Raw genomic sequence first — 26,344 nt, forward strand, 5'->3', positions numbered from 1 at the left:
TGTGCTCAATGAAACAGTACAAATTATCAATTTTGTCAAATCTTGACCACTTCTATCCAGGTTGTTTAAATTTTTTTGCGAGGAAATGGGCAGTCAGCACAAAATGCTTCTTTTACATACGGAAGGGAGGTGGCTATCCAGAGGAAAAGTGCTTGTGAGGCTTTTTGAGCTTCGTAGTGAATTTCTGGTATTCTTCACTTCAGATAATTCAGAACGAAAATTTAATGACTGTCTGACAGATTCCTTGTGGCTAATGAGACTTGCGTATCTTGCAGATATTTTTGCAAAATTAAATGAAATTAATCTGTCGCTGCAAGGAAAGAATGTGACCATTTTGACTACAATAGATAACATTTCGTCATTAAAAAAGAAACTGGAATTCTGGGAATCTTCTGTAGAACTGAATAACTTCGACTGCTTCCCTACAGTACATGAATTTCTGACTGAAATAAATTCTGCAGTCCATGAAGAAGTTTCCAGCACCATTTTACAGCACTTACGTGACTTGCAGGCCTCTTTATTAGAATATTTTCCTACAACTACTGATGATAATGCTTGGGTTCGAAATCCGTTTGTAATTACAGCCAAACCAGTCGGCTTTACTGCGCGCGATTATGAAAGCCTAATTGACTTAATTTCTGACTCTGATTTGAAACAAAAGTTTAAGGATCTTCCGCTGAATAATTTTTGGAGCAGCTAAATAGAAGAGTACCCTAATGTGCCTAAACATACAGTTTGAGTGCTCCTTCCTTTTGCTACAACTTATTTGTGTGAGACAGGATATTTGTATTATACTGCAACAGGACAGAACAGGTCGTGCAGGGGGGGAGTGGCACTATATGTGAAAGAAAATGTAGAATCAAATGAAGTAAAAATCTTAAGTGAATCCACATGCTCGATAGAATCTCTATGGATAGAAATTTCATGCTCTAATAATAATATAACATTAGGGATCTATTATAGACCACCTGACCAGGACAGTGATAGTGATGATGAAATGCTAAGGGAGATTAGAGAGGCTATCAAAATAAAGAACTCAATAATAGTGGGGAATTTCAATTATCCCCATATTGACTGGGAACATGTCACCTCAGGACAAAATGCAGAGAAAAAATTTCTCGATACTTTAAATGACTGCTTCATGGAGCAGCTGGTACGGGAACCCACAAGGGGAGAGGCAACTCTAGATTTAGTCCTGAGTGGAGCGCAGGAGCTGGTCCAAGAGGTAATAATAACAGGACCGCTTGAAAATAGTGACCATAATACAATAGCATTCAACATCACTGTGGTGGGAAGACCATCTCAACAGCCCAACACTGTGGTATTTAACTTCAGAAAGGGGAACTATGCAAAAATGAGGGGGTTAGTTAAACAGAAGTTAAAAGGTACAGTGACTAGAGTGAAATCCCTGCAAGCTGCATGGACACTTTTCAAAGACACCATAATAGAGGCCCAACTTCAATGTATACCCAAATTAAAAAACACAGTAAAAGAACTAAAAAAGAGCCACTGTGGCTTAACAACCATGTAAAAGAAGCAGTGAGATAAAAAGGCATCTTTAAAAAAGTGGAAGTCAAATCCTAGTGAGGTAAATAGAAAGGAGAATAAAAACTGCCAAATTAAGTGCAAGAATGTAATAAGAAAAGCCAAAGAGGAGTTTGAAGAACGGCTAGCCAAAAACTCCAAAGGTAATAACAAAATGTTTTTTAAGTACATCAGAAGCAGGAAGCCTGTTAAACAGTGGGGCCCCTTGATGATCGAGATACAAAAGGAGCGCTTAAAGACGATAAAGTCATTGCAGAGAAACTAAATGGATTCTTTGCTTCAGTCTTCACGGCTGAGGATGTTAGGGAGATTCTCAAACCCGAGCCGGCTTTTGTAGGTGACAAATCTGAGGAACTGTCACAGATTGAAGTGTCACTAGAGGAGGTTTTGGAGTTAATTGATAAACTTAACATTAACAAGTCACCGGGACCAGATGGCATTCACCCAAGAGTTCTGAAAGAACTCAAATGTGAAATTGCGGAACTATTAACTAAGATTTGTAACCTGTCCTTTAAATCGGCTTCTGTACCCAATGACTGGAAGTTAGCTAATGTAACGCCAATATTTTAAAAGGGTTCTAGAGGTGATCCCGGCAATTACAGACCAGTAAGTCTAACGTCTGTACCAGGCAAATTAGTCGAAACAATAGTAAAGAATAAAATTGTCAGACACATAGAAGAACATAAACTGTTGGGCAAAAGTCAACATGGTTTCTCTAAAGGGAAATCATGTCTTACTAACCTATTAGAGTTCTTTGAAGGGGTCAACAAACATGTGGACAAGGGGGATCCAATGGACATAGTGTACTTAGATTTCCAGAAAGCCTTTGACAAGGTCCCTCACCAAAGGCTCTTACGTAAATTAAGTTGTCATGGGATAAAAGGGAAGGTCCTTTCATGGAATGAGAACTGGTTAAAAGACAGGGAACAAAGGGTAGGAATTAATGGTAAATTCTCAGAATGGAGAGGGGTAACTAGTGGTGTTCCCCAAGGGTCAGTCCTAAGACCAGTCCTATTCAACTTACTCATAAATGATCTGGAGAAAGGGGTAAAAAGTGAGGTGGCAAAATTTGCAGATGATACTAAACTGCTCAAGATAATTAAGACCAAAGCAGACTGTGAAGAACTTCAAAAAGATCTCACAAAACGAAGTGATTGGGCAACAAAATGGCAAATGAAATGTAATGTGGATAAATGTAAAGTAATGCACATTGGAAAAAATAACCCCAACTATACATACAATATGATGGGGGGCTAATTTAGCTACAACAAATCAGGAAAAAGATCTTGGAGTCATCATGGATTACATGGTTAGGCTTAAAGGGGTAAAAAACAAGGGAGATGTCATGCTAGGCGTCTACTACAGGCCACCTAACCAGGTGGAAGAGGTGGATGAGGCTTTTTTCAAGCAACTAACAAAATCATCCAAAGCCCAAGATTTGGTGGTGATGGGGGACTTCAACTATCCGGATATATGTTGGGAAAATAACACAGCAGGGAACAGACTATCCAACAAATTCTTGGACTGCATTGGAGACAACTTTTTATTTCAGAAGGTTGAAAAAGCTACTAGGGGGGAAGCTGTTCTAGACTTGATTTTAACAAATAGGGAGGAACTTGTTGAGAATGTGAAAGTAGAAGGCAGCCTGGGTGAAAGTGATCATGAAATCATAGAGTTTGCAATTCTAAGGAAGGGTAGAAGGGAGAACAGCAAAATAGAGACAATGGATTTCAGGAAGGCAGATTTTGGGAAGCTCAGAGAGCTGATAGGTAAGGTCCCATGGGAATCAAGACTGAGGGGAAAAACAACTGAGGAGAGTTGGCAGTTTTTCAAAGGGACACTATTAAGGGCCCAAAAGCAAGCTATTCCGCTGGTTAGGAAAGATAGAAAATGTGGCAAAAGACCACCTTGGCTTAACCATGAGATCTTGCACGATCTAAAAAATAAAAAGGAGTCCTATAAAAAATGGAAACTAGGACAGATTACAAAGGATGAATATAGGCAAACAACACAGGAATGCAGGGGCAAGATTAGAAAGGCAAAGGCACAAAATGAGCTCAAACTAGCTACGGGAATAAAAGGAAACAAGAAGACTTTTTATCAATACATAAGAAGCAAGAGGAAGACCAAAGACAGGGTAGGCCCACTGCTTAGTGAAGAGGGAGAAACAGTAACAGGAAACTTGGAAATGGCAGAGATGCTTAATGACTTCTTTGTTTCGGTCTTCACCGAGAAGTCTGAAGGAATGCCTAACATAGTGAATACTAATGGGAAGGGGGTAGGTTTAGCGGATAAAATAAAAAAAGAACAAGTTAAAAATCACTTAGAAAAGTTAGATGCCTGCAAGTCACCCGGGCCTGATGAAATGTATCCTAGAATACTCAAGGAGCTAATAGAGGAGGTATCTGAGCCTCTAGCTATTATCTTTGGAAAGTCATGGGAGACGGGAGAGATTCCAGAAGACTGGAAAAGGGCAAATATAGTGCCCATCTATAAAAAAGGGAAATAAAAACAACCCAGGTAACTACAGACCAGTTAGTTTAACTTCTGTGCCAGGGAAGATAATGGAGCAAGTAATTAAGGAAATCATCTGCCAACACTTGGAAGGTGGTAAGGTGATAGGGAATAGCCAGCATGGATTTGTGAAGAACAAATCATGTCAAACCAATCTGATAGCTTTCTTTGATAGGATAACGAGCCTTGTGGATAAGGGTGAAGCGGTGGATGTGGTATACCTAGACTTTAGTAAGGCATTTGATACAGTCTCGCATGATATTCTTATCGATAAACTAGGCAAATACAAATTAGATGGGGCTACTATAAGGTGGGTGCATAACTGGCTGGATAACCGTACTCAGAGAGTTGTTATTAATGGTTCCCAATCCTGCTGGAAAGGCGTAACGAGTGGGGTACCGCAGGGGTCTGTTTTGGGACCGGCTCTGTTCAATATCTTCATCAACGACTTAGATATTGGCATAGAAAGTACGCTTATTAAGTTTGCGGATGATACCAAACTGGGAGGGATTGCAACTACTTTGGAGGACAGGGTCATAATTCAAAATGATCTGGACAAATTGGAGAAATGGTCTGAGTTAAACAGGATGAAGTTTAACAAAGACAAATGCAAAGTGCTCCACTTAGGAAGGAAAAATCAATTTCACACATACAGAATGGGAAAAGACTGTCTAGGAAGGAGTACGGCAGAAAGGGATCTAGGGGTTATAGTGGACCACAAGCTAAATATGAGTCAACAGTGTGATGCTGTTGCAAAAAAAGCAAACATGATTCTGGGATGCATTAACAGGTGTGTTGTGAGCAAGACACGAGAAGTCATTCTTCCGCTCTACTCTGCTCTGGTTAGGCCTCAGCTGGAGTATTGTGTCCAGTTCTGGGCGCCGCATTTTAAAAAAGATGTAGAGAAATTGGAAAGGGTCCAAAGAAGAGCAACAAGAATGATTAAAGGTCTTGAGAACATGACCTATGAAGGAAGGCTGAAAGAACTGGGTTTGTTTAGTTTGGAAAAGAGAAGACTGAGAGGGGACATGATAGCAGTTTTCAGGTATCTAAAAGGGTGTCATAAGGAGGAGGGAGAGAACTTGTTCACCTTCGCCTCTAAGGATAGAACCAGAAACAATGGGTTTAAACTGCAGCAAGGGAGGTCTAGGTTGGACATTAGGAAAAAGTTCCTAACTGTCAGGGTGGTTAAACACTGGAACAAATTGCCTAGGGAGGTTGTGGAATCTCCGTCTCTGGAGATATTTAAGAGTAGGTTAGATAAATGTCTATTAGGGATGGTCTAGGCAGTATTTGGTCCTGCCATGCAGGCAGGGGACTGGACTCGATGACCTCTCGAGGTCCCTTCCAGTCCTATAATCTATGAATCTATGGATAGTTCTCTGAAGATGTCCACGCAGTGTGCAGCGGCAGTCAAAAAAGCAAACAGGATGTTAGGAATCATTAAAAAGGGGTTTCAGAGTAACAGCCGTGTTAGTCTGTATCCGCAAAAAGAAGAACAGGAGTACTTGTGGCACCTTAGAGACTAACAAATTTATTAGAGCATAAGCTTTCGTGGACTACAGCCCACTTCTTCGGATGCATATATTATTAAAAAGGGGATAGAGAATAAGACGGAGAATATATTATTGCCCTTATATAAATCCATGGTACGCCCCATCTCGAATACTGCGTACAGATGTGGTCTCCTCATCTCAAAAAAGATATACTGGCATTAGAAAAAGTTCCGAGAAGGGCAACTAAAATGATTAGGGGTTTGGAACGGGTCCCACATGAGGAGATATTAAAGAGGCTAGGACTTTTCAGCTTGGAAAAGTGGCAACTAAGGGGGGCTATGATAGAGGTATATAAAATCATGAGTGATATAGAGAAAGTAAATAAGTAAATACTTGTTCCCATAATACAAGAACTAGGGGCCACCAAATGAAATTAATGGGCAGCAGGTTTAAAACAAATAAAAGGAAGTTCTTCACACAGCGCACAGTCAACTTGTGGAACTCCTTGCCTGAGGAGGTTGTGAAGGCTAGGACTATAACAGCGTTTAAAAGAGAACTGGATAATTCATGGAGGTTAAGTCCATTAATGGCTATTAGCCAGGCTGGGTAAGGAATGGTGTCCCTAGCCTCTGTTTGTCAGAGGGTGGAGATGGATGGCAGGAGAGAGATCACTTGATCATTACCTGTTAGGTTCACTCCCTCTGGGGCACGTGGCACTGGCCACTGTCGGTAGACAGGATACTGGGCTAGATGGACCTTTGGTCTGACCCAGTACGGCCGTTCTTATGTTCTTATGTTCTAACAAAAACCAAATATAGGAATAGACCTGATGCTGCGCCTGACATGAGGATTCAACTTTCCAGCATTATTCCTAATATTAAGCGAATTTGTGATAGAAAAACGCAGAAACACCAATCCCAATAAATCCAAATTTGTATTTCTGTTCATAAAAATAGATTTTTCCTAGTAAAAATCTAATCTGTTAGGTGTTTGTGTATATATAAAAACAGTTTTTTTAAAGTAGAACACTGTTTTTAATTTTGACTCTTGCACTTGATTTTTGTACGACTTTATACGCGCTTTCCAGTTAGAAATTGTTAGTTCAAGTTATTTTAAATTTGTATTTTTTGCTTTGTTTTATAAAATAAAATATATTTGAGCATAAATAATGCAATTTTTTATTTGAAAACCAAACGACTACAAAATAATATTATAAGTGTTCCGTAAAAAGGCTAAAAAGTGTTCTGTGGCCAAAAAAGTTTGGGAAATGCTGCTCTGAGCAGTTTTCTTTATTTCTGTATTAACCCATTATGCTATGACCAGGTGGAGGGGGGTTCTAACCGGTGGGGAAATAGCTGTTTGTCTGTGAACGAAGTGTCTGAATGTCTGTCTAATGTCTCAGACGTGAATCTGGAATTAGCTCAAGCGCAGAAAGATCTCATTGGTCGGGAAAATGTTTCTCAGGAGTAGTGTAGCAGGGTAGTTGCCCTGCTCCTGAAAAAGGCTGGGCTGACTGGGGAAGCGGCCACAGCTGGGGCCACACCCCAGTCAGGCCACAGCTCGCCTTATAAAAGGGCTGTAGATCGAGGAACGTGATCGTTCCCCTTTATTCGACATTGGTGAGGCCTCATCTGGAATACTGTGTCCAGTTCTGGGCCCCACACTACAAGAAGGATGTGGAAACATTGGAAAGAGTCCAGCGGAGGGACCTTTCAAGGTCCCTTCCAGTTCTAGGAGATGGGATATCTCCATTAATTTACTTTATATTTATTTATTTTTATTTATTTTTAACAAGGGTGATGTCGTGGTTGGAGTCTGCTATAGACCACCAGACCAGGGGGATGAGGTGGACGAGGTTTTCTTTCGACAACTAACAGAAGTTACTAGATCACAGGCCCTGGTTCTCATGGGAGACTTTAATCACCCTGTCAAGTATCAGGGGGTAGCCATGTTAGTCTGTATCTACAAAAACCCAGAAATCACCTACTACAGGACAGGCCCAACAAGGACAATAACAGAACACCACTGGCCATCACATACAGCCCCCAGCTAAAACCTCTCCAGCGCATTATCCACGATCTACAACCTATCCTGGAAAATGATCCCTCACTCTCACAGACCTTGGGAGGCAGGCCAGTCCTCGCTTACAGACAGCCCCCAACCTGAAGCAAATACTCACCAGCAACTACACACCACACCACAGAAACACCAACCCAGGAACCAATCCCTGTAGCAAACCTCGTTGCCTACTCTGTCCCCATATCTACTCTGGCAACAGCATCAGAGGACCCAACCACATCAGCCACACCATCAAGGGCTCATTCACCTGCACATCCACTAATGTTATATATGCCATCATGTGCCAGCAATACCCCTCTGCCTTGTACATTGGCCAAACCGGACAGTCCCTCCGCAAAAGAATAAATGGACACAAATCGGACATCAGGAATGGTAACATACATAAGCCAGTAAGTGAACACTTCAATCTCCCTGGTCATTCTATTACAGATTTAAAAGTCACTATCATTGAACAAAAAAACTTCAGAAACAGACTTCAAAGAGAAACAGCAGAACTAAAATTCATTTGCAAATTCAACACCATTAATTTGGGCTTGAATAGGGACTGGGAGTGGCTGGCTCATTACAGAAGCAGCTTTTCCTCTCCTGGAATTGACACCTCCTCATCTATTATTGGGAGTGGACTACATCCACCCTGATTGAATTGGCCCTGTCAACACTGGTTCTCCACTTGTGAAGTAACTCCCTGCTCTCCAAGTGTCAGTATATAATGCCTGCATCTGGAACTTTCACTCTATGCATCCGAAGAAGTGAGGTTTTTACTCACGAAAGCTTATGCCCAAATAAATCTGTTAGTCTTTAAGGTGCCACCAGACTCCTTGTTGTTTTAATCACCCTGATATCTGCTGGGACAGCAATACAGCGGTGCACAGACAATCCAGGAAGTTTTTGGAAAGTGTAGGGGACAATTTCCTGGTGCAAGTGCTGGAGGAACCAGCTAGGGACAGAGCTCTTCTTGACCTGCTGGTCACAAACCGGGAAGAATTAGTAGGGGAAGCAAAAGTGGTTGGGAACCTGGGAGGCAGTGACCATGAGATGGTCGAGTTCAGGATCCTGACACAAGGAAGAAAGGAGAGCAGCAGAATACAGACCCTGGACTTCAGAAAAGCAGACTTTGACTCCCTCAGGGAACAGATGGGCAGGATCCCCTGGGAGAATAACATGACGGGGAAAGGAGTCCAGGAGGGCTGGCTGTATTTTAAAGAATCCTTATTGCGGTTGCAGGAACAAACCCTCCCGATGTGTAGAAAGAATAGTAAATATGGCAGGCGACCAGCTTGGCTAAACAGTGAAATCCTTGCTGATCTTAAACACAAAAAAGAAGCTTACAAGAAGTGGAAGATTGGACAAATGACCAGGGAGGAGTATAAAAATATTGCTCAGGCATGCAGGAGTGAAATCAGGAAGGCCAAATCACACTTGGTGTTGCAACTAGCAAGAGATGTTAAGAGTAACAAGAAGGGTTTCTTCAGGTATGTTAGCAACAAGAAGAAAGTCAAGGAAAGTGTGGGTCCCTTAGTGAATGAGGGAGACAACCTAGTGACAGAGGATGTGGAAAAAGCTAATGTACTCAATGCTTTTTTTGCCCCTATCTTCACAGACAAGGTGTGATGTTATTGATATAATCAGGGATCATATAGATCATTGTTGCAACCAAGGTCCTGTAGTGCCACCCAAATCTTGTATAAAGGGGGTCAAATGAGGTGTCTAAGACAAGGTTATGGTTTACTGGTTATGATTATGCTGTCTATATGTGTGTATCAATTTTGTAGTTGAAGTTATGAATATTGGCTCTATACTGTCTGTATGGCAAACTGATGCTATGCTGCTGGGTGACATCCCAGACAAGTTGGTGTCAGCTCGGCCTAGCCTGCTTGATAGCCCATTAAGGACCATCAGCTAAACAATGAACCCATTGAGAGAAGGCAAATATGCCTTGTGACTCAGCAAAGTATGCAGGAACTGGCCCATGTGACTGCAGACTCCATTTTGCTGTAATTTTCCACAGTAAGAACAAAGAGGTTCTTACACCTGGAAAAGACTATATAAGGCTGATGCCTCATCTCCATTTTGTCTTCAATCCTGCTTCTTACCTCTGGAGAGACTTTGCTACAAACTGAAGCTCTGAACAAAGGACTGAATGACCCATCCCAGCTGGGGATGTTCCAGAGACTTAATTTGAACCTGCAGTTTATTCTATCACGACTACATGCCTGAACCAAGAACTTTGCCATTACTGTATGTAATTGATTCCATTTAACCAATTCTAACTCTCATCTATATCTTTTTCCTTTTATGAATAAACCTTTAGATTTTAGATTCTAAAGGATTGGCAACAGCGTGATTTGTGGGCAAGATCTGATTTGTATATTGACCTGGGTCTGGGGCTTGGTCCTTTGGGATCGAGAGAACCTTTTTTCTTTTACTGGGTTATTGGTTTTCATAACCATTTGTCCCCATAACGAGTGGCACTGGTGGTAATACTGGGAAACTGGAGTGTCTAAGGGAATTGCTTGTGTGACTTGTGGTTAGCCAGTGGGGTGAGACTGAAGTCCTCTTTGTCTGGCTGGTTTGGTTTGCCTTAGAGGTGGAAAAACCCCAGCCTTGGGCTGTGACTGCCCTGTTTTAGCAATTTGTCCTGAATTGGCACTCTAAGTTGGGTCCCGCATCGTCACACAAGGTCAGCTCCCAGACTGCTGCACTGGGCAGCACAGCATGGGGAGGAGGTGACCAGCCCTCTGTGGAGAAAGAAGTGGTTCAGGACTATTTAGAAAAGCTGGACAAGCACAAGTCCATGGGGGGAGGTTTAGGTTGGATATTAGGAAACACTATTTCACTAGGAGGGTGGTGAAGCACTGGAATGGGTTACCTAGGGAGGTGGTGGAATCTCCTTCCTTAGAGATTTTTAAGGCCCGGCTTGACAAAGCCCTGGCTGGGATGATTTAGTTGGGAATTGGTCCTGCTTTGAGCAGGGGGTTGGACTAGATACCTCCTGAGGTCCCTTCCAACCCTGATATTCTATGATTCTATGAAAGGGGCACTGGGGTCTGGGAGGGACATGGGGCCAGTGGCAGGCGAGACACTGGCCTGCAGAGGGCGCTCCGGGCTGGAAGAGCTAATTCCCGAGACAACCAGCAGGAGGCGCCGCACCGGTGAGTCGTCGTCTCCCTACAAGCAGATTAAAGTGGAGGATCAGGTTGAAGCCGTAACTGAGGAAGGAAAGGGGAGATTTTGGATGGGTGATGGATTGTTGGCAAGTACAGCTTGTAAAAGTGAACCTGGAAAGGGTCACTGTGATTTGCTGGCAGTAGCTCAGTGTAGTGAGAAGAGCAGTGTATCTGTGGGGAGTGGCCGTGTGCCTGGTAAGGAAGGTTTGGAGGAGCCTAGGCAGCCTTGGGAGCCAATGGCTTTATCTAGTCAGCAGTTTGGGAAGGCCAGGAGAGTGGAAGATGAGTGTCCCTATCCCTTACCTGTTTCCTGTGTGGAGAATTGGGGACAGTGAAGGAAAAGTGCCTGTGTCTGTCAAGGGTATTGACTTGGCCCTTGGGGGAGCTACCCCAGTCTCCAAGCAGTTGTCTGCGAACAGCCATGTGCTAGGACATGGAAAATGAGGTCCCAAACTGTGTGTCTGGTAAAGGGGAAGGTTTCTCCAGCTCTTCTTTGTCTGTGGAGCAGACAGAAGGGGCCTTTCAGCCTGTGATGGTTGTCTCAGAGTTGGTTCTGGATTCAACTAAAGCCCAGGAAGGGAATGGTCCTAAGTTTGCATCTGCTGGGGAGAATGGCACTGGAACTAGGTTGCATCCAGTTAGTGTCTTAGCAAAATCCCAGGAATCAAATGATTCCTGGTACCGTTTCTTTGCCTGTTGCTAGTGTGTTGCTGGGAAAGGATGTAGCAACTCTGCCTAATCAGGGTGATACCCTAGCCAGGGCATAGGGAGAGCAGAATGGTGAGCGGATTGTGTTACCCATTAACAGTTTGGAGACTTGCAACAAGGAGGAAATGATTCCTAAGCCTGTGTGTGCTGAGCCTGGTAACCTGCATGCTGCCAGTGACTGTGAGGAAAGTTGCAGAGGGAAGGAGAGTACCTCTAACCTTTTATCTAGGAAGTCTATGCATTTGCCTAAAAGGGGATTGTGTAGGAATCCGCCTGATGGGCCAAAGGTGATCCTGGATGTAAGTGACACCCAGGAAGAGTCTGTCGTGGCTCAGGAAAGTGTTTCTTTAGAGCAAGCCCTAGGTGAAGAGGGTAAGGGCAGAATTTCTGAAAGGGGTGAATTGTTACTTAGAAAAGCTCCTGGGGAAAGAAATCCTCGTAGTAATCGGTGCAAGCAGTTCCCTGCAACTGAAGGGTGTGAAAGTGATTCAGTCAAGAAAGTTTCAGTTCCTAACAGCCAGAAATTGTCTGTGGTGAATGGATCCACTGACTTCCCTTTTAAAAGATCCAGTGTGGGTAGCTTTGAGAAGGTCTCAGATGGAATGAAAATTGTTAAGAAAGTTGAACAGCCCTATGACCAAGTGGCTGTGCTTGCCCAGCTTGTTGGGAAGACAATGTTGTGGGGACAGAAATGTCTCCAGGCAGATTCTGTGAGTGAACAGTCTGTGTCTCTGGTTCAGAGGGAAGACTGGGCAGCTGGGTCTGCAGAGCAGAACAGCTGGGCAGTTAATCTCTGGAGAATGCAGGGGAGGGCGGGTAAACTCATCTCTGGACACCTGGGATCTGACTTGTAGGCTCTCAGTGGAATTAACATCTGATTCCATGTAGCAGTTAAGAATCTGAAACTGGTGAACAGGCTCCTGTCTGTGTTGATGCAAATTACCTGGCTGACAGGAGAAGAAAGACTTGCCAATAGCTGTTAGCAAAGGGAGCCCACCCCATCAGCCAGTGAATTCTGTTAAGCAAGAGAAATCAGGGTTTGCTCCTTCAGGGGAAAGAGAGAACTTAATTTTACAAAAGAAAGCCACAGGATAACCCTATGGGAAGGTTATGATTTGCTGGTTATGATTAATCATGGAGCAGGTCCTGAAGGAATCAATTCTGAAGCACTTAGAGGAGAGGAGAGGAAAGTGATCAGGAACAGTCAGCATGGATTCACCAAGGGCAAGTCATGCCTGACTAACCTAATTGCCTTCTATGAGGAGATAACTGGCTCTGTGGATGAGGGGAAAGCAGTGGATGTGTTATTCCTTGACTTTAGTAAAGCTTTTGATACAGTCTCCCACAGTATTCTTGCCGGCAAGTTAAAGAAGTATGGGCTGGATGAATGGACTGTAAGGTGGATAGAAAGCTGGCTAGATCGTCGGGCTCAACAGGTAGTGATCAATGACTCCATGTCTAGTCGGCACCCGGTTTCAAGCAGAGTGCCCCAAGGGTCGGTCCTGGGGCCGGTTTTGTTCAATATCTTCATTAATGATCTGGAGGATGGTGTGGACTGCACTCTCAGCAAGTTTGCAGATGACACTAAACTGGGAGGAGTGGTAGATACGCTGGAGGGTAGGGATAGGATACAGAGGGACCGAGACAAATTAGAGGATTGGGCCAAAAGAAACCTGATGAGGTTCAACAAGGACAAGTGCAGAGTCCTGCACTTAGGACGGAAGAATCCCATGCACTGCTACAGACTAGGGACCGAGTGGCTAAGCAGCAGTTCTGTAGAAAAGGACCTAGGGGTCACAGTGGACGAGATGCTGGATATGAGTCAACAGTGTGCCCTTGTTGCCAAGAAGGCTAACGGCATTTTGGGCAGTATAAGTAGGGGCATTGCCAGCAGATGGAGGGACGTGATCATTCCCCTCTATTCGACATTGGTGAGGCCTCATCTGGAGTACTGTGTCCAGTTTTGGGCCCCACACTACAAAAGGATGTGGAAAAATTGGAAGAGTCTAGCAGAGGGCAACAAAACTGATTAGGGGGCTGGAGCACATGACTTATGAGGAGAGGCTGAGGGAACTGGGATTGTTTAGTCTGCAGAAGAGCAGAATGAGGAGGGATTTGATAGCAGCTTTCAACTACCTGAAAGGGGGTTCCAAAGAGGATGGATCTAGACTGTTCTCAGTGGTACCTGATATTCTATGATTCTTCCCTCTTCTCATCTTACTTTGCTTAAGAGCCTTTGCTGAGGGACCTCATCACAGGCTTTCTGAAAATCTAAGTACATGATATCCCCTGGATCCCCCTTCTTGGCATCACTAGACATAGTTACCAGATAACTTGGGGGCGTGGAAGGCCATAAGTGCCGATGAAACCTCCCTGCTCTGGGTCTAAGTGAGCCACAGTAACTCCATCTTGTGAACTTTAACCAGCCCCCATGCTAACAGAACAAAGGGGTGTCCTTCCATGGGCAGAGGATATAAAAGGCCCTAGAAACTCCTCCATCTTGTCTTCAATCCTGCTTCTGACCTCTGGAGGGACTTTGCTACAAACGGAAACTCTGAACAAAGGACTGAATGACCCATCCCAGCTGGGGATGTTCCAGAGACTTGATTTGAACCTGCAGTTTATTCCATCGCTGCTACAAGCCTGAACCAAGAACTTTGCCATTACTGTATGTAATTGATTCCATTTAACCAATTCTAGCTCTCATCTCTATCTTTTTCCTTTTGTGAATAAAGTGCCCCAGCGGCGGGGAGTGGGGCAGGCTGTGCAAACCTGTGCCTGGGGCCAGACCCCTAGTCGGCCATGGTGGTTCAGCGCTTTCCTGGCAGGGATCAGTTCCCATAGGCACTGCTGCAGGGTGTGATGGCGAGCGGCTCTCCTCCCCAGAGCCCCCGGGACCCAAGCCCTGCAGAGCTCGGCTGAAGGCTTGGGGGTCATGCTAAGGGGGGGCCCCTCAGGGCACAGCCACCTGGGTAAGGTCCCCTCAGGAGCGGGGGGGGGGGGTGAGCCAGCACAGCAGGGGGGTCCTAGAGTTAGAGCTCAGGTCATGGGCTCGCACCCAGCTCCCTGGACTGAGCCCAGGGACGGGTCTGACTAACGCATGCTCCAGACGGTCGCCAGGCTGGGGCTGATGCCACCAGAAGACGGTGAACCCCCCACAGCCCCTGGCTGGCTGTGCCAAGGGTCAACGACCCTCAGCCTTAAACGTGGGATGGTTCCGAACTGGCATTTGTCTGACTCCAGCTGCCAGCCCTGGGCTCTTGTCCTGTCTGTCCCGGCTAGACCGAGGAGCCCTTCAGCACCGGGACTCTGGCTGGGCCGGTGTCAGACCCTGAGAACATCACCTGGCCAGCTGCTGCCGGACGGGGTCTCGCTCGCTCCCTGGAGTTTCCTCCAGCCCTCCAGTCATTGCTGTGATGCTTCCCGGCCCCCAGCATCCTCTAACCCCAGTTCCCTCAGCCTCCCCTCGTAAGTCATGTGCTCCAGCCCCCTGATCATTTTTGTTGCCCTCCGCTGGACTCTTCCAATTTTTCCACATCCTTCTTGTAGTGTGGGGCTCAAAACTGGATTCCAGATGTGGCCTCACCAATGCCGAATAGAGGGGAATAATCACGTCCCTCGATCTGCTGGCAATGCTCCTACTGATGCAGCCCAATATGCCGTTATCCTTCTTGGCAACAAGGGCACACTGCTCACTCCTATCCAGCTTCTCATCCACTGTAATCCCCAGGTCCTTTTCTGCAGAATTGCTGCCTAGCCACTCGGTCTCTAGTCTGTAGCAGTGCATGGGATTCTTCCGTCCTAAGTGCAGGACTCTGCACTTGTCCTTGTTGAACCTCATCAGGTTTCTTTTGGCCCAATCCTCTAATTTGTCTAGGTCCCTCTGTATCCTATCCCTGCCCTCCAGCGTATCTACCACTCCTCCCAGTTTAGTGTCATCTGCAAACTTGCTGAGAGTGCAGTCCATGCCATCCTCCAGATCATTAATGAAGATATTGAACAAAACCGGCCCCAGGACCAACCCTTGGGGCACTTCGCTTGAAACCGGCTGCCAACTAGACATGGAGCTGTTGATCACTACCCGTTGAGCCCGACAATCTAGCCAGCTTTCTATCGAACGCAGCCCCCAGAGCTGGGCGCAAGATCCCGGGTCGGCCTCACCAACGCCATGTACAGAGGTTACCCCCCAACCTGCTCCCCTGTCTGTGCACCCCAGGGTCGCGTTAGCCCCTTGTGCCTCAGCATCACGCTGGGCACTCGTCTTCCGTCCATCCACTGTGACCCCCAACTCCCCTCCCGAGTCGCTGCTCCCCGGACACAGCCCCGCTCTGCCCGCCGGCTGCGGTCCTGCTCCCCAAGGGGAGGGCTCTGCCGCTGTTTGCCTGGGCCCAGCTTACCAAGCGATCCCGCTCGCTCTGTGTGCCAGGCCTGGGGACGCGGCAGGGTCCCCGCAAAGGGAGCGGGAGGCCCTGGGTACCTGCCCGGCTTGCTCCCCCCAGGACCCCTGGGCTGGGGGTGGGGGGAACAGCCACACACTGACCTTTGCTCTGCTCCGCCCCTTGCCCCTGCTTCACCTCCCCAGTCTGGGCCAGCCGGATGTTCTCGTAGGTGAGCTCCGCATCGTCCTCCTCTGCGAGCGCTGCAGAGAGGGGCAGACAGGAGGGGGCGCTGGTTAGTGGGCAGGCCTGGCTCAGGGCAGGGGTTGGCACCACGCAGGGGGCACGTCAGCTCTTACCTGCCTCCTGAGACCTGGAGCACGTGCTGTTCCCCCGAGGGGCCTTCACGAACCTCAGGTCGGCATAAACGACGCTCTGGGCCATCTGGGAGCCGGCTGCGCCCACAGGGCTCACTGGGGAGGGGCCGGCAGTGCCTGTGCGGCGCTGGATGGGGAGAAACCAGCTGTGCCCAGTCGGCGCTGGCTGTGGAGGGACCGGCTGTGCCCAGTCGGCGCTGGCTGTGTAGGGACCGGCTGTGCCCAGTCGGCGCTGGCTGGGGAGGGACCGGCTGTGCCCAGTCGGCGCTGGCTGGGGAGGGACCGGCTGTGCCCAGTCGGCGCTGGCTGTGGAGGGACCGGCTGTGCCCAGTCGGCGCTGGCTGGGGAGGGACCGGCTGTGCCCAGTCGGCGCTGGCTGTGGAGGGACCGGCTGTGCCCAGTCGGCGCTGGCTGTGGAGGGACCGGCTGTGCCCGTGCGGCGCTGGCTGTGGAGGGACCGGCTGTGCCCAGTTGGCGCTGGCTGTGTAGGGACCGGCTGTGCCCGTGCGGCGCTGGCTGGGGAGGGATCGGCTGTGCCCAGTTGGCGCTGGCTGTGTAGGGACCGGCTGTGCCCAGTCGGCGCTGGCTGTGGAGGGGACGGCTGTGCCCAGTCGGCGCTGGCTGGGGAGGGACCGGCTGTGCCCAGTCGGCGCTGGCTGTGGAGGGACCGGCTGTGCCCAGTCGGCGCTGGCTGTGGAGGGACCGGCTGTGCCCGTGCGGCGCTGGCTGTGGAGGGACCGGCTGTGCCCAGTCAGCGCTGGCTGTGGAGGGACCGGCTGTGCCCAGTTGGCGCTGGCTGTGTAGGGACCGGCTGTGCCCGTGCGGCGCTGGCTGGGGAGGGATCGGCTGTGCCCAGTTGGCGCTGGCTGTGTAGGGACCGGCTGTGCCCAGTCGGCGCTGGCTGTGGAGGGGACGGCTGTGCCCAGTCGGCGCTGGCTGGGGAGGGACCGGCTGTGCCCAGTCGGCGCTGGCTGTGGAGGGACCGGCTGTGCCCAGTCGGCGCTGGCTGTGGAGGGACCGGCTGTGCCCGCGGCGCTGGCTGTGGAGGGACCGGCTGTGCCCAGTTGGCGCTGGCTGTGTAGGGACCGGCTGTGCCCGTGCGGCGCTGGCTGGAGAGGGACCGGCTGTGCCCAGTCGGCGCTGGCTGGGGAGGGACCGGCTGTGCCCAGTCGGCGCTGGCTGTGGAGGGACCGGCTGTGCCCAGTCGGCGCTGGCTGTGGAGGGACCGGCTGTGCCCGCGGCGCTGGCTGTGGAGGGACCGGCTGTGCCCAGTTGGCGCTGGCTGTGTAGGGACCGGCTGTGCCCGTGCGGCGCTGGCTGGGGAGGGATCGGCTGTGCCCAGTTGGCGCTGGCTGTGTAGGGACCGGCTGTGCCCAGTCGGCGCTGGCTGTGGAGGGGACGGCTGTGCCCAGTCGGCGCTGGCTGTGGAGGGACCGGCTGTGCCCAGTCGGCGCTGGCTGTGGAGGGACCGGCTGTGCCCGTGCGGCGCTGGCTGTGGAGGGACCGGCTGTGCCCAGTCGGCGCTGGCTGGGGAGGGACCGGCTGTGCCCAGTCGGCGCTGGCTGGGGAGGGACCGGCTGTGCCCAGTCGGCGCTGGCTGGGGAGGGACCGGCTGTGCCCAGTCGGCGCTGGCTGGGGAGGGACCGGCTGTGCCCAGTCGGCGCTGGCTGTGGAGGGACCGGCTGTGCCCAGTCGGCGCTGGCTGTGGAGGGACCGGCTGTGCCCAGTCGGCGCTGGCTGTGGAGGGACCGGCTGTGCCCAGTCGGCGCTGGCTGGGGAGGGACCGGCTGTGCCCAGTCGGCGCTGGCTGGGGAGGGACCGGCTGTGCCCAGTCGGCGCTGGCTGGGGAGGGACCGGCTGTGCCCAGTCGGCGCTGGCTGTGGAGGGACCGGCTGTGCCCGCGGCGCTGGCTGTGGAGGGACCGGCTGTGCCCAGTCAGCGCTGGCTGTGGAGGGACCGGCTGTGCCCGTGCGGCGCTGGCTGTGGAGGGACCGGCTGTGCCCAGTCGGCGCTGGCTGTGGAGGGACCGGCTGTGCCCAGTCGGCGCTGGCTGGGGAGGGACCGGCTGTGCCCGCGGCGCTGGCAGAGGTGCTAGCTCACTCGCTCTGTGGCAGAAGAAAAGTGATCTCTCGGATCGCAGGAAGCAGAAGTTTGCATAGGGCTCTGAGCAGCTGGGGCCGGCCAAGCGCAGACGGGCTCTCGCCAGGAGCCAACTTCCCTTTTACTGGCTCCAAGCAGAGAAAGTCCGGACCCCTCCCCTGGATCTAATGAACTTACAGGGAAGGCCCCTGGCCCAGGCCAGGAGCAGGCTGGGGGGCTGGAGCGATTCACCCCACGCTCTGTACGGAGATGCCCAGCCTGGCGGAGGCAGAGTCGCTCCAGACCCCACCGGGGTTACTGGGGAGGGACCTCTGGCTGGGTGACTCTGGGGAGAGCAGAGCAGCTTGTCTGGCAAGAGCTGCAGCATTGATTTGCCCCCCCTGGCCACGTGCAAGGTGCTGCTCAGACAGGGACGGAAATGCTGTCCCTGCCCTGGGAGCTACGCCCCGGCACCGGCTCCATGCAGAGGGCAGGGCGCTGGGAAGAGAAGCTTCTGGCTTGGTCTGTGGTTGAAGCTGGAGACTTTGTGAGTCACTGCCCTGGAGGGCTGGGGCCGACGCTGACCGTTCTGCCAGCCTGGCTCTGTCGGCTCAGAGCACAAGGATGTCACCCCGACCGATGTTGCTGTGCTGGTGTGACGAAGTGGGACTGTTCTTAATGTTTCCTCTGAATACTGTAGGGGTGCCTCAGTTTCCCCTATGCATTTCTTAAGTCTCTAGGTGGTGGGATAAAGGCCAGTGCACATAAATGGCCGACACTCTGTCTCCTGGCAACTAATGGCCAGGCCCTTCTCCCCCCCTGCAAGGGGATGCTAAAGGTGTTGGAGAACAAAGTCCAGGTGATCTCCTGGCCCTGGAAAGCAACAAAGCCCAGAGGAGGAGGGGCTGGAGGGTGAGTCAGTTTGGGGCTGGCTGGGGACATGGAGTGAAGTGCAGAGGTCATTGTCTAGCATAGCTCAGTGGTTTGAGCATTGGCCTACTAAACCCAGGGTTATGAGCTCAATCCTTAAGAGGGCCACTTAGGGATCTGGGGCAAAATCAGTACTTGGTCCTGTTAGTGAAGGCAGGGGGCTGGACTTGATGACCTTTCAGGGTCCCTTCCAGTTCTAGGAGATAGCTAGGTCCATTTTAAATTAATGGAGATATCCTAAGGGGTCCTGTTCTCTGTACCTACAAGCTCTGTTTTAGACCATGTTCCTGTCATCTAATAAACCTCTGTTTTACTGGCTGGCTAAGAGTCACGTCTGATTGTGGAGTGGGGGTGCAGGACCCTCTGGCTTCCCCAGGACCCCACCTGGGTGGACTCGCTGTGGGAAGCACACGGAGGGGCATATGCTGAATGCTTCCAGGAGAGACCCAGGAGGTGAAGCCGTGTGAGCTGCTTGCCCTGAAGACAGTCTGCTCCGAGGGAGAGGAGGCTCCCCGAAGTCCTGACTGGCTTCGTAGGGAGCAGCTCCAGAGCATCGCCCGGGGACTCGGTGACAGCCGGCAAAGCCCCAGCATGGATGTGGTTATCCCGGGTCAAGGGGCTGTAGCCAGGACAGCGTGTTGCCTCCAGGGCACTGGTGTAAGGTACGCTGCCAGACGCACCCTCTGGTCAGCTCAGCGGCATCTCACGAGCAGGGTTAGCTGGTGAGGATTTCTCCCCTCTCCGTGGGGAAGCGGAGCTCAGACCCCAGCTCAGAAGAGAGGAGTGGGAAGGTGGGAGGTGCGGGGGGATAACTGGTGGCCTTTGGAGGAAACTGGGGGCTCTGGGAACTCACTGAGGAGGTCAGATGGAGAGAGAGGCAGAGCCTGAACATGGAGTCACTACAGCCTGGCAGGCGCTGGGCTGATCAGACTGGACGACGCTCCAACCGTCAGTTCTCTGGGCTCCCCTAAGGGCTCCCTGTGCTGTGTCCAGGTGACTGACAGACCCGACTGTTCTGGCAGCGCTGGGTGAGTGTCACAGATCCACAGGGTCGGTGCTACAGCCTCAGCTTTGGAACGGTCTCTAGGAGGAACCTGCCAGTGGCCAAATCCCTCACTCTTCCTCCACCGCCTCCTGAGACTGGGCCTCTGGGCCTGCAGCCCCTCAGCGTCACCCCGTGAGCTCTGCTCAGTGAGTCCCACTGAGACGGACCCCAATGGAGACCTGTCCACTCCTCAGGGATTAATGCACCTCACCCAGCATCTGCAGTGACCCTCACCCAGCGCTGCCAGAACAGTCGGGTCTGTCCGTCACCTGGACACAGCACAGGGAGCCCTTAGGGTAGCCCAGAGAACTGACGGTTGGAGCATCGTCCAGTCTGATCAGCCCAGCGCCCAGCCAGGCTGTAGGGAACCCATGTTCTTTGATCTCTTTTGTCAGATTCCAGGTGAGAGTCCCGGCGCCTCCCAGCTGCCAGCTCTGATCCCCACCTCATACCTCCCCAGTCCTTTGTCCTCCAGCTGGGGATTGTTCAGTTTCCCTAAGGAGAGGTGGGACAGTCCATATCCCCTGGGTCGTTGGGGGCTAGGCGCCAATGTCTTGGCGATTGGATCTGCCCGTGTCTTCTCAGATGCTCCACTAATGTGGGGATTAAGGCCCAGACAGCTAGTTCCAAACCTATGTCTGTTCACCTGCCCTGAGAGCAAACAGTCCCCTTCCACACACCAGGTAACAATGCAGCAGATGGGGAAACTGAGGCTCGCACAGGCTTCATACAAATATTACAAACTATTCCCACTTTGTCAGTCTCACTGCAGACACTGGCTGGGTGCGTCAGTCACTAAAGAGTGGACACGTCTCTCCCGGGGTCTGTCTCAGTTGGACTCGCTGGGCAGAGCTCACAGCGTGAAGCAGGGGGGCTGGAGCCCCAGAGACTCAGTCTAGGAGGTGGTGAGACCACGTAGCTGACTCTGGAGGAAGAGTGAGACCCCCACGGGGGGTCTGTCCCAGTGACGGGCTCCTCCTAGAGACCGGTCCAAGGCTGGGGGTGTAGGACCGTTCCTGTGGGCCTGGGACCGCATGGCTTGAGACAGTTCTTCAGTCCAGACTGGGTGGGAGTCACCTCCAGGGTGGACCATTGTGCATTGCACGTCCTACAATAGGGGTCTGTTAGCATTCAAAGTCAGATGCTAAAGACGAGCTGGCAGAGACTGCAGAAAGACACTAACCGGAAGAGGTAAATAGCGGGGTGGGGGTGGGGACCCTAGGTGAACAGCACAGGTCTGGTGCATTTGGAGGTGCAGACATCCCAGCACCCTTCACCTAGGCAGTGATCTGACAGCAGATTTTCTTCATGGTAGTTCGGTCCATGAGAACACGTCTTCTGATGTTGTGTACGGAACCGTTTGCTCCCATCTCTCCCGCTGGTTTCTATTTGAATCGCTGTTCTCTTAAATACTTTCCCTTTTTGTGTAACTGAATTCAGCGCTGTGTGTGGTACAGGGGTGGGGGTGGGGGAGCGAAGGCAAAGCTGGGATACACTGTGACCGGCTGGATCACAGAAACCCTCTTGGGAGCTGCCACTTGATGTGCCAAGACTACTTCTATCCCTGTTTTCCCTGCCAGCTCAGGACTCCAGCACCCTGTCTTGCTGAGCCAGACACTCCCGTCTGCTCCAACACAGACCCAGGGTCTGAATTACTTGCCCCAAAGCTGCAAGTTTGTCTGAAAACAGCTCACAGAAGTGTGCTTGTCTATAGCACTCAGATGCCCAACTCCCAATGTGGTCTAAACCCAAATAAATCCGTTTTACCCTGCATAAAGCTTATGCAGGGTAAACTCATAAATTGTTCACCCTCTAGAACACTGATAGAGAGATATGCACAGTTGTTTGCTCCCCCAGGTATTAATACATACTCTGAGTTAATTAATAAGTAAAAAGTGATTTTATTAAATACAGAAAGTAGGATTGAAGTGGTTCCAAGTAGTAACAGACAGAACAAAGTAAAAGTCACCAAGCAAAATAAAATAAAATGCACAAAACTATGTCTAATCAAACACTGAATACAGATAAGATCCTCACTTGTTCCAGAGTGCTCCCTTTTACAGACTAATCTCCTTATAGCCTGGGTCCAGCAATCACTCACACCCCTTTGTTCCAGTTTCTTCCAAGTATCCTGGGGGGTGGGGAGGCTCCATCTTTGGCCAGCTGAAGACAAAATGGAAGGGTCTCCATGGGTTTAAGCAGACTTTCTCTTGTGGGTGGAGACCCCCCTCCTCCCTCCTATGCAAAGTCCAGCTCCAAGATGGAGTTCTGGAGTCACCTGGGCAAGTCACATGTCCCTGCATGACTCAGTCTTTACAGGCCGACGCCATTGTCCACATGGTATCTTGCATGTCTCCAGGAAGACTTCTCATGTGGATTGGAGCATTCCAAGATGCATTGTTCCCCCAAGTGTTTCCTGATCGGGTACTTAACCTGGCGAATTCCTTCCTAAAGGACGAATTGGGTATTCACCCACCAAAGCTTATGCTCCAATATCTGTTAGTCTATAAGGTGCCACAGGACTCTTTGTTGCTTTTTACAGATCCAGACTAACACGGCTCCCCCTCTGATTCCTAGAGAAGCTGACCAAATGCCTCCCAAAGCTTACTTAGAAATCAAGCCAGTACACAGCCCATATTCTTAACCTGAAGTACAAAATGTGTACCAATAGGATGAATAGATATAATAGACCAGAACCTTTACAGAGAGATGTTACGTGGCACAGGCAGCACAAAACATATTCCAGTTATGTCATATTCCCATAAAGCCTTATAGGAGGTACCGTCACACAGTGCTCCTCTGGGCACAGGGGATCTTGGATTTCTCGGGGGATGCAGCGATTGGGGCTGGATCACAGAGCAGAGGCGACACTGCAGGGCCGTGGGGGCTGGGTGGATCTGTGGGCTGCCGGCAAGGCAAAGGCAGGGCTGGTGCAGCCCGGCGGAGAGGGCTGGAGGGCTGCCAGGCTGGGGGTGGCAGCGGGCTGGCAGCGGCAGGGATAACAAGGCGACTCTCAGCCCTGGGTGCCCTGAGAGGCGTCACAGTGTTTGCACCTGTCCAGGCCAAACCCCTCAATTGTCCCTGTCTGCCTGGGGCTCTAGCCTGCGTCTGCCTTGCAGGGGCACATTTCTCCCAGGGACACCAGGACCCTCAGTTTTCTCCATTGCTCCCACTTCACATTGGCCTTTCTCCTGGCCAGGGCAGCCTCAATCCCCAGCCACGTGGCTTCCGGGTGCTCATCCGGGATTCACCAGGGCTGCATCCCTGGCTCCCCCCGGCACTACAGGTACAGCTCTCCGCCTGGCTCTGCCGGCAGCTCCGGCCATGGCACCGGTGGCGGAGACTGGGGGCTATGTGACATTGAGTGTAATATAATATCTCACTGAAAGGTGACAGGGCCAGAAAGAGTTAATTACCTCCCAGACTGACCTGACCCATGGCTGAACTTTAGAGACTGGTTAGGGAGATCTGTAAATGAACAGAACTGGGAAATGCAGCCGGCATTGTTAGAGGTAGAAGGGGAGATGTTTGCTCAGGTCTTGTGATGTAAGCAAACAAGTCTTGTCTATTGCTATAGCTTTGATTCAAAGATCAAAAAAGGAATATTAACATTTAGGAAGACACTTGAGTGAAATAGTATTATTGTCTCTATGTCTCTTTGAAGGTTGTGGTAACCTGGATCTGAACTGTTTAATGGATAAATTACCCTGTGCTAATTGCCAGGATGTTTGGGAGAAGGAGAGTTAAGCCTATTATTTTCTCAGGCCGAAAGGCTGCTGGAAATGTATAAAAACCCTGGGACACGATCCTGCTTCATCTCAGATCTGCTTTGGGTTTCAAGAGGGGGAAACCTTAAAACCGCAAGGATTGAGATCCCCAGTCACTGACTGGAGTGACCCTGAATATGGACATTGGACTATAACTCTGGACTATTTCTAAAAGGACTTTTGGCATCTACAAGCTCATCTCTGCTATTTATCTGAACCTCAAGAATTGAATTCAAGTCTGTCTGTATATTGATCTTTTAACCAACACTCTCTCGCTTTTCTTTTTTAACAAATTTTAGCTTAGTTAATAAGAATTGACTATAGGGTGTATTTGGGGTAAGATCTAAGTTATAATTGGACCTGGGTGTGTGGCTGATCCTTTGGGATTGGAAGAACCTTTTCTTTTATATGATGAGAGAAGATTTTCAGTAATCATCATCATATCTGACAGGTGTGTCTGGACGGAGGCCTGAGGCTGGGCACTTTAAGGGAATTGCCTTGTTTGGACGTCTGAGTAACCAGTGAGGTAATACAGAGGCTGTTTTGGGCTGGTTGGTAAATCTAAGTATTAGAATATCCACCAGCGTTTGGGGTTTGTCTGCCCTGTTCTGTTTGCAGTTCACCCTGATTGAGTGACCTCAGCTGGCTCCTACGGGCAGCACCGTCACACTCTGACACAGGGATGCTGCAGTGCAGCCTGGCTCTGCTCTGCCTCAGTTGCTGCCGTTTGCAGCTGTCTCTGGGTGGGACTGCAAGTCAGCCGGACGCAGACACCCACAGCCAGAGTCACCCACCAGCGCCTCGCCCTGCCCAGCACCAGCCCAGCGCCCCCAGCCGCTGCTCTCCAGCCTCTGCCGGCGCACGGGCAATGGAACGTCCCTTGCATGAGTGAGGCGGGGCCCCCTCGTCTGCTACCCAGGAGCCTCTCTGGTGCAGGCTCCTGCCCATCCCGGCAGCGCGGGGCGAGTCCAGTGAGCCCAGCAGCCCCGGCCAGCAGGGGCCTGACCCCAGAAAAGGCCTGGGACAGGGGGTCAGCTACTGCCCGGCTCTGGGCTGTCCTGGGAGGAGCCCCCGGCCGGGGCCTGTCGCTCACCCGCTGCTGAGAGGTGGGTGCAGGACTGATGCTCCATGCGGGGCTACCCCAGGCCTTGTGTGGCTGGGCTGTGAGCCCCAGTGGCTGGGTGGGGGATAGCGTCCCTGGGTGCTGGTGAGCGACGTGCATGGATACGCTCAATGGAATCGATGCGGGGTCCCCCCTCCTCCGACACACCGGCTCCCCAGAGAAGGTGATGGGAACATTTTAAGGGTTTATTGGTGAGCTGTACAGAGGTGGGGGAAAGAGTCCTTCTCCCCTCCCCCCCCCAGGCTGCTGCTGCCCATCACCATTGCATCTGGGTGCCTTCTCCATCAAATCTAGAGCAACAGCGCGGCCCCTAGGGGGCTTCATGGAACCTCTGGCACTCTTCCCCTTTGGGGATAAAATCTGTGCTTGGGGCAGGGGTTGGGGGATGCAGTGGGGGCGGGGGGGGGCTCAGACTGTGAGGGTTTCTCGTATGGGGAAAGCCTTGTCGAAGAGGAAGGTGGTGCAGAGTTCCCTAGAGAGGCTCTGACTCCGGAAGCTCATGCCGCAGCCGGTGCCCTCGCCCGGGCACGCTGGGTCCCAGCTCATGCGCTGCGCCCTGGACTCTGCGGTCTGCATTGCCCCCGAGGAGTGCAGCTGTCGGGGGCCAGAGAGCGACACTCTGGCTCTGACGGAGCGGGGGGTTGACCCGGTAATTGCTCTGACGGTTAGGGCCTGGGCCGTTCCTGGGGCCGCAGGGTGGAGTGGAGCATGGGCCTGACGGGCTCATGGGAGCCCAGACCCCGGGGCGGGCGGCAGCTGCTGTCTGGGCCAGCTGGAGCCTGGGCAGCTTCTGCACAACTGGGCGAAGGCCGGGATGTGCCAGGCGCTGCTGCTGTTCGTGTGTCGATGCCGCGCCGTGCCCGGCCTTGCCCTGCGCTCCAGCCCGGGATCACACACAGCCAGCACTGGCATGGGCTGTGTGCGGCACAGTGCACGCTGCAGGGCATGTCCTGGGCAGCTGGGGACTTGGGGAGGCAGGAGTTTAGGGGGGTCAGGCTTCCTGGTGGGGGGCAGTCTGGGGAGGGGAGACAGTGCAGCAGGCTCCTGAGGGGGTGGTGGGGCGTGTGTCACTGACTGGAGTCACCCTGAATATGGACGTTGGACTATAACCTATGGACTATTTCTAAAAGGACTTTTG

The 26,344-nt window shown here is 51.1% G+C and overlaps 1 protein-coding gene across 1 annotated transcript in view; it reads right to left on the reverse strand.

The window, feature by feature from the left end:
• Window positions 1–16,329, reverse strand: part of LOC128839749 (B-cell differentiation antigen CD72-like) — a 41,098-nt gene extending 24,769 nt beyond the window's left edge. Inside the window, exons 1-2 of the mRNA XM_054032997.1 lie at window positions 16,245–16,329; window positions 16,050–16,148 (exon numbers count right to left, since the gene is read on the reverse strand). Of these exons, the coding sequence (XP_053888972.1) occupies window positions 16,050–16,148; window positions 16,245–16,329 (184 nt within the window). The remainder of the gene's footprint in view (window positions 1–16,049; window positions 16,149–16,244) is intronic.
• Window positions 16,330–26,344: the final 10,015 nt, after the last annotated feature.

Source organism: Malaclemys terrapin, chromosome 6 (genome assembly GCF_027887155.1).
Source record: "Malaclemys terrapin pileata isolate rMalTer1 chromosome 6, rMalTer1.hap1, whole genome shotgun sequence".
Taxonomy (NCBI): domain Eukaryota; kingdom Metazoa; phylum Chordata; order Testudines; family Emydidae; genus Malaclemys; species Malaclemys terrapin.